The 14,125-nt window shown below is 35.7% G+C and overlaps 1 protein-coding gene across 1 annotated transcript; it reads left to right on the forward strand.

Moving 5' to 3' along the window:
- Nucleotides 1-3,847: 3,847 nt before the first annotated feature.
- MS3_00004838 (uncharacterized protein) lies at nucleotides 3,848-10,774 on the forward strand. The gene is made up of 4 exons (XM_051212805.1): nucleotides 3,848-4,157; nucleotides 5,036-5,679; nucleotides 7,469-8,213; nucleotides 10,322-10,774. Exons 2-4 carry the CDS (start codon nucleotides 5,036-5,038, stop codon nucleotides 10,556-10,558), a joined length of 1,626 nt encoding a protein of 541 aa, XP_051068724.1. The 5' UTR covers nucleotides 3,848-4,157; the 3' UTR covers nucleotides 10,559-10,774.
- The last annotated feature ends 3,351 nt before the right edge of the window (nucleotides 10,775-14,125 follow it).

Consider the following 14,125-nt stretch of genomic DNA (forward strand, 5'->3'; position numbering starts at 1 on the left):
GATTTAAGGCAAAAATGCTTCGTTTAAAGATGATAACCTGTGAATTCAGGGAATGTAATATCAAATCACATTGTTCATGTTAATGTGACTTGACTTGTAGTAATCTCATACATGAAATGAAATTGTCAGATTCATGATGAGAAATGAATATGAATTAGATAGAGTAAGAGACAGTAATGTAATATGTAAAATTATATAAATTAGGTACAAATTGGTAAATCGGTTGATGGTGGTGGGGGGAATGTTGAATAAATTTCCCAAGGTGTTTCTTATGTTTCAATAGTAATAAGGTGTGTGAATGAGTTTAAGCTTAGAAGAGGGTTGTACGAGCATGAATCGAATTATCTCACCGTATCACATACCTAATGATCATTCACCAAATAATCCAGAAGTTGGTAAAACGAGCCGTCGAACATACTTCTTCTTCTTCTTCAACAAGGTTTTTGTTTTCTATCACAAACAATCCTCAATTCACATACTGTCATTTATAAACGATGCATTTTGTCTTAAATCTGACCACATTTTGGATGATCCATTTGGCAAAGATGATTGTAGACACTGAAGAGAATTTATTGAAAAGTATATTTTTCATTCATTTATATTAAAAATTCCTTAGTGATTAAAATGTATTGATTATATCCCAGTGATATCGTAACGAGCAAAGAAGTGAAATGGGGAAGACCGATTGATTGTTTAATGCAAAATACATCATTTGCACATCTTCTTTGAATCGTCTCTTACAAGCTTCATTGTTCCTTCACTCCTATTGTTATCTTGATTACTTTCGGTTTTCTTCTCTTTTCTCTTCACTTCAATCCTCTCAACCTTCAGTTCGTAAACATCCCACTTCCGACTACTGTTACTTACTACTTATATCGACATACATTAGTAGCATACAACACATCTCCTAATATTATACATCAAAATCGAATACAGAATGTTCATAGAAGTCGGTAACTTTCCGAATTTGGAAGTAGTTTATAAAGTGATTATGTGAATATTGTTGTTTAAAAGAAAAACACTGTCATATACAGGCAGCAGAAAATTTAAGTATGATCTTCATTGTTACTTCGATAAACTTAAGTTGAGTCAAATGAACCTTGATGAGAATCCAACTTACATTTTGTTTCTAACACTTATGTAATTACTCTTAATAGTTATTTACTTTAGATGAGTTTTTCGTTTGTTCTCTCGATCAATATTCCGTAGTACGTAACTTATTTCACAGTTTATTCTTCTATTCTACCCGATGCTTAACGTTAGTTTTCAGCACTTAAAAAAGGGTTCATTTTGAATTCCAATCAGTAATTATTACAAAAGTCAACGACAGACTAATCCAAAATGATTGTTTAAAAATGTATGGTTACTGTGTTTAGTAGGATTCTTGAGATATGGATTTACTAAGTGAGTACACTAATTGATCACTAAGCAGCAGTCAACGGTATGTTTGTCTAGTTCTCAGTGTTAACTTAGTCTCGAGTCCCTTCTGGGGCTACTGTCGGTCCCACGCCCGGATAAAGGAGGAGGGTCGGGCATGGGGTTAGCGACCCCGAACAGTCTTCAGTAATGATTGAATTCTAACGATCTAGTCAAAAAATACGGAATTAAATAACTTCTCGGAGGGAATACCGTGATTTGATTGGATTAGACAAACATGGAATGGATTTCTATTTGAGGATCAGTAAACTAGTGAATGTTCGAATATCTGAATGTAAACGTGTTTCTCTGTGACAGTGAATGAATTAAGTTCCAAGCCCATGGGGACTGCCAGTCGTCCCAGACATTTTCTAGTGATGATTTTCAAATATCTCAAAACCCATCTCAAAGAGGACTTCCCGCTAACTGTCTCTGACCACCTCATTCATAAATCGACAAATATGTTTTTATGGATCACACTAAATTTGAAACCGCTTGATCACTAATTATTCAGTATTTATATTGTTATTCGAATACAAAATGTCCACGGGATATATCAGTGCAGAATTAAAATAACCTCCAGTGCATGTACCTCCATTCTAGTGTTGATTCCTATCCTGGAATTCAAAACCATTAGTTGTAGCTTCAAACCCTCTGGAGATAATGGACTAAGCTGTTGAAACAAAAATTAATAGGTTCAAGTTCCGACGTGAACACTAACACTTTGATGGAGGTATATCCAACTAACGAGTCCCAAACTGTATTTCACTCATATCTTGGATTACACTACCAACACTTATCCATTTTTACTTAACCACTGGTCTATGTATCGGAAAATAATGTTCTTGTTTTGAAATGACAATTACAAATAACTGAAAATTAGGCAGCATTGTACAGTATTTTCGTCCATGTTCGGTGCTTTTCAAAATTGTATCACAGTGATAGAACATTAGATCGAACCAAAAACGTTTATTTCACGTAGCTCTATTATAGCTTTTTGATATAATATGATTCATCTTGGTAATTTTCGGTCAGTGCGATAGACAGAATAACCATCGTCCATCCACATAAGCAATAACTAGTTTCCCTTGCGACAACCTCTTACTAAAATGTCTCTGGTAATCTTATGGAAATTGGTCAGCAGTGAACATGCATCTGTTGGTATGAGAGGACGTTTATTGGAATGATTTCGTATTATGTGAGTAATAGAATGCGATTCAGCGATCCAAAGATATTGTAATTTCCAGAATATCTGAATATCCCAGATCCCTTCGTTGTAATATATCTCGAGCGCGCATTGCTAAGGGATCCGATACGTGGATGAAACAACCATTGTTTTTGACAAGTGAGTTTGTTTAGCCTATGACTTTAAAAAAACCTAATTAGATAATGATGGAAGAGACGGAACAACGAGTACCATATACAAATATAAATTCAACTATCGAACAGGTCCTCTTGAATCAGTAATTCCAACGAGTTCTGTCTGAAAATATTAACATTACAAACTTTCTTCAGCTAAGCATCTTATGAATGAGTGAGTACTCTAGAGTGGTTTCATACCTAGCATGCTATTACTCAGTGGCGTGTACACACGACCATTCTGGAGGTCGAATCCACCATTGTGAAGTCATTAAACTCCACTGATTTATTATTCATTTGTTCTTGTATCCAACTTCAGATAACCTTTTGGTAGTTTCTTGTTGACACTTAAATATGTAGAATACGCAGTGGATCACAGAGGACCATTTAAGCAATATGATGCTTTGAGACGGTCTCCAGTAATTATTTCGTGATTTACAAACAGGACCACACTTATTTAACTTTAGGAAAATATTTTTTATGGAATTCGGGTTGGATGTACGGCAATCACCTAACAAAGACAATGAAACATGGTCGCGCGACGTCGTGGATTATTTCAGGACAAATATTAAGACAGTTAGATACCGGCTCAGTGGTCTAGATATTGAGGGTTCACGTGCGAGACTGGAGGTCCTTGGTTAGGTTCCTGAGAGTGAGGTCGTCGTAACGCACTTTCAAGGAGTCCTACACAAGGACGAAACAGCCTTCCAGTGGTTCTAGGGTGTTTAATGACGGTTGGTTTATGACTTCAATGAAATTTTCTACGGAAATTATTCGACTTAAAGTATCTGTTTTTAAGTCGATTTTGTGATGACAATGGTAACTTGTTTTGTTAATGTCTGACTACAACCAATCCACGAATTTGCACCACCGTCTACAATTGTCTTCAGTGAGTTACTATCTCACAACAGACTCGGTTGAACTCCACTGGTCACGGCTTCTCACTAGAACTCCAGGACATACCTATTGAGTACCGTTACTAGGAAGAAACGACCGTCCAGGTTTTTCATGGTGGTCTATCTCTTCAATCAACTCATGTATTCAACTATTAAAGTAACTTGTATTGTTTATTTCTTTTTCCCTCAAAATAACTATTCCATTCAGATTGATTCAATTCAATGTGATCATGAATAAATTGTATTCACTTGATTGATATTTACTCGGATGCATTTTTGTCAATCAAATTATTGATTACTTCAACTCGGGGGTGGGGGGGAGGTCAAAGATCAAATCTTATAAACGAATCCCAATTCAATGAGTTGTTGCATCATAGTTGTATGATTACATTGACATTTAGTTTGTGTTATCAGTAAAAGTTATACAACTTCTGTTGTTCTAGTGTTTCGGTGTATCTGTTCTACTCAAAAATTAGAACAATCAAAGTGAGTAATTTTCTTATTTTCATGATTGTATACTGTAATCATCGTATTTATTAATTGAATCCATGAATTGACATGGTGATATGATTCAAGGGCTTCAATATAGAGTATTAAATGCAGCAGTGCTTAGCAGTGCTTACTAAAGGCTTCACGTTCGCTGAACGACTTGAAGAATTCAGGTTCGATCTCTGGTGGGGTCATGGATTGTAAACTGGCCAGAAGTCTCATTCTAAGAAGATATGACCGTCTAGTGTATCCTGATTTATAGTGATAGCCAAGTTAAGGTCAATCAATAACGAATACTCGGTACACATTATTAAGATTCTTGACTTTCCGATTGGAATTTCGCAAATACTTATTCTCAATACTTTTGCCCTCATGCTGAAGACGCATACGATGCTGGTACTTAGTTTATAAGCTCTATTTAAATAACGTTTTCATTTGGAATTGTATAACTGACCTATTACGATATATACAGATATATTCACCCCGCTTATACAATCCCGTCTCTTTACCCATAAATTTCGATCAATATATTTGAGTAACTGTAATCCACAATAGATCTATCTAGGCATAAATAATTACTTGACAGTTTCCCTAAGGTTATGACATTGGATCACCCGGTTTGAATACCTCAAACAATACTAATTTCGTTTCATTATTGCAGCTCTGCCTTGCAGAAGCACTTCGCACGGCCACTCGTTAGTACCAGCATAGTTGTCATAAGTGATTTGTGCTAATGAATAATGTTAGTTACAGTGAATAACTGGCCAATCTCACAAGGAAATCAATTATCTTGCAAATTGTTGTTAATCTACTTTGTCAAAATCAGTGATTATATTCATTTGGCATGTGCACAACTCTTCCTTTTCTTCTGATAGATGAATGAAATCTCTACAGCATCCATTGAGGAGACACAGATTATCCAAAAAACAATCAATAACATGAATAATACTAGAAACCAACAGCACCAAATCACCATGATGGATGAACAGTCACTGAATTCTCTTCCGATTGGTATGAATCTGTCACAAGAAATCCTTAAACTACTCCAGGCTTTATATGCCCTGAAACTACCAATTCATTCACTACCCGAAGAGAATAAAGCTACTCAAACTGAAGATCCAACAAATACGTCACTTATCTCAGGTTATACAGGACTGTCATCAAAATGTGTGAGTATTTCACAAATGGCTGCCAGTATATTCAGTTCAAACAGAGAAAATTCAATGAACGACAGTCAAGAAAAGAATTCATGTCCATTTATTCGAGTTGTAACGCATAAAAATGGTATACTCGTTCATTTGGGCCAACTGGTCAGTTTATCTGAGGATCAGAAATCATTTATCATGCGCAATGTGATTAGTTTCGACCCGTTAAGAGTACATGAACGAACAATTTCAACATTAGAACCAGCGGAAATTCTTGCACTCACTGAATCCAAACTTCAAAGTCAACATGGTAAAAGGGGAAATTTATTGTCTGATTATTTACAAAATCAAATGATGTTCAATGCTTCAGATAAGTAAGCTTGCTTTTCAAGTATCTTCAATTTTGTCTTAATGTATGATACTTTAGTAAATTGTTGTTTCATTTATATGAACTTTCACTCACTGCATCTATGTGGTTTGACTACACAACCAACTCCATTCGATGTATCCCAAAACAGACTAAGGCCGTCCAAATTCCCATCTCGTTCAAAGCTTCAACGAGAAAGGCACCTTACTCGGACTATTGTATTTTACGTCAGATCCTAAGTTCCAAACCTAAGATATAAGTTTTTTATTCCACTACTCCAAGATTTCTAATCAAATTATCATCGTTTCCTAATCTTTTGTACTATAACCAATATTGTTACTACCACTACTACTCTGGGGTTTGCCATAACGATTTCATCTTACTGTTTGCTAATGCGATGTGGTGACTTGGACCGATGTACAGTTGTGACAGACTCTACGTTTTATATGACTGACTGATACACATGCATAAGTGGCATTAAAATGTATAACTAGGTAATTTTCGATACATTTGATTTACAGTAAATTATCAGAAAGGGGGTTTTATAGATTTAATATTCATTTAATAAGTGAGGTCATAAGTTAATTGAAGCTAGACCACTACGGAAAACCTGAAAGCACTGAACGGCCGTTTCATCCTAGTATGGAACTCCTCAGCGGTGCACATCCACGATCCCGTCCCCCACCGCAAGTTTCGAACGCAGAACCATTAGACCACTGAGTCGGCATCCAACGGTGTTAATGTCTAGCTTCAACCAATCCACGAAGTTGCGCCACCGTACACCATTGTCTTCAGTGAGTTGATATCTCACAACAGACCTGGTTGAACTCCACTGGTAACTACTCCTCACTAGAACTAGAACGTAGAATCCCATACTGGGACAAAACGGCCGTCCAATGCTTCCAGGTTTTCCATAGTGGTCTAGCTTCAAGTGGCTCATGATTTCAACCAGTGAAATTTCTAAAATCTCCACAAAACCCCTTCTGATAATAATCATCTGCTCACTAGTGACTGACTTCAAGAGATACTCCCGGAGTTCTAGTGAGAAGCCGTCTAGCTTCAATTGACTCATGATTTCAACCAGTGGAATTTGTTGTTATTGATTTTAAGTGCCATAACCCAGAATTGTTCATAGCAGAGCAGTTGCTTACCTCCCCTATTTACACATAAAGCTTGAGTTGAGAATAATTCCCAGATTTCCATTCTTTCATCTTCGTCATTCCCTTTGCAATGTAATTCAAACCATTTCTCCCTCATTGGCTCTCGATTTGTTAATTTCCATTCTCCAGTTGTGTTGATTTCATCCCTTCTTTTTGAATAAATCATTCTGCTGACTGATTTAGCTTTACATAGAAATGTGTGCAGACAATTTAAGGTATATCATTTCTGTATTTTAAACTTTATGTAACCAACCTTCTGAGATAAATTCTTCGAGTGCAGTATTTATTGTGGAGACGATGAATTGCTTGTATACACTTGTTTCATCTATCCAGTGCAATTGTGTTAATATGTGAGCTGGCCAGAAGATTCAGCTTTAAGATTTTTTTAGTTGATGTACTGCCGTGGTTTGAAATGATTTAATACACCCCATAAGCCAGGTACTGCTTCGGACTGAGTATACCAAAACTGCAGGATGTGTGAAAACCTCACTTAGTGACATCACATTGACTGACTTAGCATTCGTTTTGACAAATAAAGTTTTTTGATTCTATGGTAACATTTATTTTCATGAATATTAATGTACCGATGTAAAGAAAGCTCTCATGTTTATACACGTGCGTGTTTTGTGAATCCAGATCATCGTGTGAGAACAGTAAGCAAGTGAATATATCAGAGCAAAAACATGAGGGAGTGCACGGTCCATTACTTATCACTCCCAGTGATGTCCTTATTCGTTTAAGTGAAGTACGCGAGTTAAGCATTGTTCCAGTGATTCGCTTTGACCACCCTAAGCAAATGCGACAAGTCAGCTTGAAGCATGGATCTGAAAGAATAACTCAAGTCATGCAGTGTGGCACTAGTCAAGACGTCGTTAATACAAGTAAATTGTCAGAGAGTACAAACAAGCGTTCAGATTCATCATTACAGTGTAATGAGTCTACGGACATTACCAACAGCTCTAAAAGTCTAGATCCATGTGACGATACTGATCAATTAAATGAAGTGATGACTAACGGCTTTTCTAAACGAAAGGAAATCGACCAGGAATTTGGCAAGAAGACTTCACTGAGGAAAGGAAAGAACAAGGTGAAAGAGGAAGTTGAAAAACTAGAAAAAGGAAAAGGGAAGTCGAAATCTTCGATGAAGCATTTAGAATTCTCCGAAAATAGATCCACCACACAAATAAGCTGCAATAACAGTACGGACTGTAACAACAAACAAAGTGTCCAACAAAATCTACAAAAACAAGTCCCAGTAGAACAGAACAAAAACAATGATGCAAAGCCACTATCTGTACACAAAACAAGAAGACGTAATACATCTGCAGAAAGTAGGAGGCGACGAGAACGACGTCTTTTGAACAAGCGAAGATATTCAGAGGTATGTTTTTGGATTGGAGTTAGTTTTGTTTTTACATCAGCCATAGTTTTTGGTCGATTGATGGTTCCGAGTGTTACCTGAAAAGAATTGTGATTGTTTGCAGAAATTTAGAAATATCTATGGTAAACTTTTAAACGATTGTTGACTTGACCAGTCATTTATTGGTTCATTATTTTGATAAGGGAGATTAATAGTATCACTAGTTATCCTCGATTTAAAGGCTCGAGATGGATTACCCGAACTTGTGTTTAGTTAAAATTGAGATGCAGTAAAAAGAACGTTTCATCATGACCAGGTGGATTTATTTCAACAATAAAAGTAACCTAAAATACATTTTGAAGTACTAGACATTTGTCGTAACTAATTGTAGGAACTGGTATGATTTAACAGTCTTTGTCGATGTTTTCTATATTTTGTGACCAGTGACCTCGCTTCGATTTTCTTGGAACTTGTCAGATCTGCATGTACCTGAGTATACTAGTGATGATGTTCTCAATGAATTCACGTCTCACATCAGACACCATTATTAATAGACCTCAAGTACATCCAACTGACGATAAATTCCCAATTTTGTTAAATCTTGTGCTTATAGAAAACAGTGAAATCGACTGCATGCTCAGTTGTTTTAATGATAGCCTATTAAATTAGCGTTGTTTAGCCCTAGTTACATACTTTTTTCAGTGATTTAATGTTTACCACCCAGTAACGGTTGTCAGGGTGGCATTTTCTTTTCATTTCGTTCGAATATGTGTTAATTGAAATGTGTGCTTAACTCAAAGGAATTTAAAACTAACATACTCTGTGATGTTTTCAAGCATTTAAATAAGAGTCGAGTGAAAGATATCAGGTTATTTTTCAAACGTTCATCTTTTAGATTATTGAATTGTGATCCAATAATCCCCATTCCTAGCCTTAGTCTAGTCGACATTAAGCTAGGTGACTACACAGAGTGCTGACTGTTGAAAAATTCCATATCAGGGCAAAATGACTACATAACGCCTTCTAGTTTACGCTAGTGCTACATTCAACATCCATCCGTAATGAAAGTCGACCCACATAAAACATTTTTCATTTAACACAGTTCCTTCTGTCAAGACCGTTTGAAGCATATTTGGAATGGTCCCGACAATGTAACTCGTACTATTGTCTAATTGTTGATTTTTTCAAAGAAGTTGAACTTCTTCCATAGCCTCCAGGTGATTAGAACGATCTTTAAGGAGAGATATTTTTTAGAATTTCAGTATTCAGAATGATGAAATACTTTCTTCCCACTTCATCTAACACAGTGAGGAATGGTGAGGTTAGATGTAGGCTACTAGGTAACGACTGAAAATTCAATTGACGAATTTGTGTTGTTTCACCCACTGGGGCTTCTACGGTATACGTTCTAAATACAAAATTCACCACATAACCTGATATGAACTCCTGACTGGCGTGGAAGTCGGTCGGAAGCAAGCTAGGGGCTATTAAACAAACTTACTGACCGTTGATTTGAGTTATGTTAGTAAGTGTTGGAATTCAGGCAACAACTGTGATCAGTAGTCAAAAACATGCAGCTGACAAGTTCCAAAAAGGACGGTCACGACTCCTGGATTCCATTGCTAGCTACATTACATCTATTGTATTAGAGTGGTTGGAGATGTTAGGTGCCACAATTAGCGGTGGCGTCCAATCATTCATTCATCACCCTCTAGTTTCCGAGTCTCAGTATTATCTCATACTTATTCTACAAACCTATTACGTTTCTCGAAGCTAGTTCTCCGTTTTATTGTGATTATTTACTACAATCATTCCGATTCGTTTGCTATTCATTATTTCTAATTTCATCTTTGATATACCAACGTGATACGATATAATAACCTGTGCCGAACCACGTTTCTGTTACGCGACACGCCAACAATGGCTGATTCACTGACCGATCCACTTTATTCTGAGGACTTACCTGGCATAAATAACCGTCAGGTGACAATTAGTTTCCTTCACGATAAAACAAAGTCATATTTAGAGTTATCAGTGCCAAAGACTAGGCTTTCGCTAGCATAAACTATAAACATTTCTTATAGATAGATTTTTACTGATTGCTTGTCTATAATGTTAACAAATTATAGGGTAGCGGGAAAATGCAAGCCAAATCTGTCAATATCTCTAGTTCATCATTCTTAAAATGCCCAACATCTACACCACATTTGATAAATGGTCGTTCTGAAGCATCATCAAGATGGTACGATAATGGCATTGTGTCGATAACAATTCAACAGTCGTCAACAAACTCAACTATGAACCATTCAAATAGTTTGTTGAAACCAAGACAGAAAACACCAGTGAAAAATCGCCACTTGAAATAAATGAAATCCAGTGAATGATGACTAGTCATCTGTTGTATCTCCAAATTTAGCATTGACAATGCTACTCTTGTTTAGTCGATATTATCAAATACGTTTAATCTATCTGATTTTCAACAATACAGGAGTCCAATTTTACTGTTTCTCATTCATACTGTAGATTCAGTCAAGCTTATTGATGAAAAGAAATGTGCATTCATTATTCTTACCATATCATAGTCTGAAAATTTCGGTCGATCATCATAAAACCTTATTTGATGTTAGGTGGCTATAACTAGCCGTTTCGATGCTCACATTGGCCCAGACTTTCATGTCACTTGGCTTTCATTAATGAAATGTGCACATTATCCTGAATCAAATGATACTTCAATCCAGTAAGATTCAAACTGGCTTTCCTAAATATCTACTGACATTAAGGGGTTATAGGCATCAGTTTAGAGGAATTTTAAGTTAGAAGAAAACAGTTAAGCGAAAAATATACAGTTCTGACCAACGGACAAGATTTAAGTTGGAGTGTCATGGAGTTCTGAGCAAACGTCAAGGTGCAGTGGTGGAAAGCTTATTTCGTACGAAAAGCTAAGTAAGAAAGAGGTAGAACCTACCATTATTCATTCAATATGACGTTTAACACTGATTATTACGAGAACAACAGAAATAAGGAACTAACTTGAACGTTTCTTAAAATAACAATGAGGGAGTGATTACTTTGAGATGTAAAAGGAAGCACAAATAAATACATTCGAGGTATTTACAAACCTAGAACATAATTGGTGGATTTGTGAAGACAATTTATAGGTTTTTAGTAGATGAAATCATACAACTAACTGTACATGTATCTATCATTGTGGTGATCAGGCATTCTTGCGAACTCGATTCCTAACTATCTTTACTGACTCCGTAACTTAACCTTCACTCCTAATCCGAGCCCTTCTCGAGTTGTCTAAAGAATAGTGCTATCATATCACCTGCATTCTCAGTGAATAATATTTAGCTCTGGACTCATGGTAATTTGAGAACCACGGTAGGTCACCAGTGGAACACATCCCTGTCAACAATTACTCAGCAAACTAATATCACTATTAGAATTATTCGCAACATTGGTGAATAGACTAACGTCTTAGGGTTCCTCGCTGAATGAAGTAAAGTAGTGTATCAACGTCACTGTAAGAAGAATACAGATAATCAACGACAAGTTCACTTTCGAAGAATCCGTCTGTTTTCAAACGTTCATCGTTATTTGGTTTTTATTTGGATTAAAGTGTCTACATCCATAGAGATAGAAACAACAGAAATAGTAAGATATTACGAAATAGATAGAGGAAATGAGAGTACTCCCATTATTCATATAAAAGCGCAATTAAATAGATTTACTTGTGAGCGCTTGTCCATGTACACAAAAATGAAATGAAGAAACAAAATTAAAACACCAAAGTTTAAGAATCAAATCAATTTAATTGGGCATTGAACTAGTTTCTCCACATTCTTCAGGAAAAACGAAATGTTCGTTAAATGAGCAGAGAAGTAAAGAGCATAAGGATAATTGAACATGGAGTCTATGTTGTTTGTTCTATCATCCATTTAACAAGTTGCCTAAATCACAACGCATCCGCCTTTTTCTTGGAATGGATTATCTTTCTTACTCGCAAATCCTGAAACTAGACAATCTTTTTCTCGATTCTGCTCCATAAACACAATCATTTCTTGCACACATTCAGAAACAGGACGTCGATTTAAATTTGCTTCTTGACGTAGTTGTTCAACTAGTTTACGTTGTTGGCTTAAAGTTGACATGGTTTGTATTTTGACTGGACTGTTACTTTTGTCTGATGGGAATCCTGGAAGACAAAGAAACAAAACAGATCAACATTTAGAATAGGTGAATATTGTAGTGTTTTAAACATAAACATTTAAAAGTTATGGCAGAATTCAGCTGGTGGAGTCAGTGAATAGATCACTAGAATGAACGCTATTCTGCGTACCTGATTGGACCAGTGTAGCAGTATCATCCGATGGCTGTCAATTGTTTATTGTGAATATTAGTCCGTACTTGAAAGAGAGTGTATTTACCAACAACTGTCAACATTAGCTTAACTGTACTTGGTAAAGTCGGTAACATACCTCAATATGAGGAGCTTCATTGAAGCACTATGCGGCACTTAATACACAGATTCTGATTACGTTGTGTTATAGAAGTTGATAAATACACTGGTGGTCTATCACAGATACTTAAATAACTAGTGGACATTTACATGCGGTGTACTAATAAATTTTAACAGATTGGCATATTGAGGTTAAATTATTTAGTTTGTACTTTATATCATGGACTTTCATTGATTAGACAATTCTGTAAACCGTCTAAGCTTAATCTCAATAAGTGCTATGGATATCCAATGTTAAGTAATATTCCAAGACAAAGCAGTTGTCCACTGCCCCCTGGTTTCAATGATTATTTCATTTGAACTGGAAATTCAGGTCAGATTATTATCGGATAATTCCTTCAAGATTTCATTTTACGATGTACTAGACAATAATCCTTTCGCTTAGTTATTCCCCTAGTTGAATACTTTAGTAATATTCAAGCAGTTGATTATAATATTCTGGATTAGGATTTCAACATTGTTCCGTGTAATTCACTTCGAGTAGCTCAGCTATCATTGTGATTAAGTTTTATTGTAGAAATCTTATTGTCTATAAGTAATCCATAACTATGAATATCACAGTTCTACAGTAGTTTATTCATGGCAACATCTCAAATGATGATACTTTGTCATATTCCATTCAAACCATGATGAGTCCCAGAGATTTTCTCTTAAACACAATAGGATAATGCTAATAACAATTTGAATCACAGAATAGATAGATAAAATCATTATTCAACTTACTTAATCTAATTTAATCACAAGTTTCCAAATTGTGAAAATGAATAAATAAATCGTTAAATTAACTTTTCATTATTATTTATTCAAGGGAAAAATATTCCTTCTTCCTATCGATCAATACTCTTGAAAGAGGAAGAAGGGAAGGTAACAAGGACAACTGATTCATCCAATCAAAATACAGAAGATGAAATCAATAACCACATTTTGATTGGTGGAATTTCATTTCAGAAAATCGATCAATCATTGGATGAATGTCTACATGTATATTTATTATATTCTCATTCACAGGCAGCTGCAGACATACTGTGTTCTGTACTACTGATGTTGACTGATATAAGTAGTGTGTGTCACCGATCAAAAGAGGAAAGCCTGTCAGCAGAATCTTAATAAGATCGAAAGGAAGAAAACGAGAACAGTGAGTGATCGGTTGTGGAAATGAAGGGACAATAAATTCTGAGAGAATCAGTGGATAGTTTGCAAATGAATATTTACTGTATTATTCTCAGATTTTACCATGATATTTTTTAATATCGCATTGAGATGTATTCGGTTGACCCGACTTGTGTTCTCGTCCACTCTCATACAACATAAATCTACTTAACCTGTGATTGTTGATTAATTCTAAACTTTATTACATTTTAACTTCATTTGAAGATGATGTTTTACTTGTATCCTCCCATGGTTATTAGGG

Source organism: Schistosoma haematobium, chromosome 3, assembly GCF_000699445.3.
Source record: "Schistosoma haematobium chromosome 3, whole genome shotgun sequence".
NCBI classification, from domain to species: domain Eukaryota; kingdom Metazoa; phylum Platyhelminthes; class Trematoda; order Strigeidida; family Schistosomatidae; genus Schistosoma; species Schistosoma haematobium.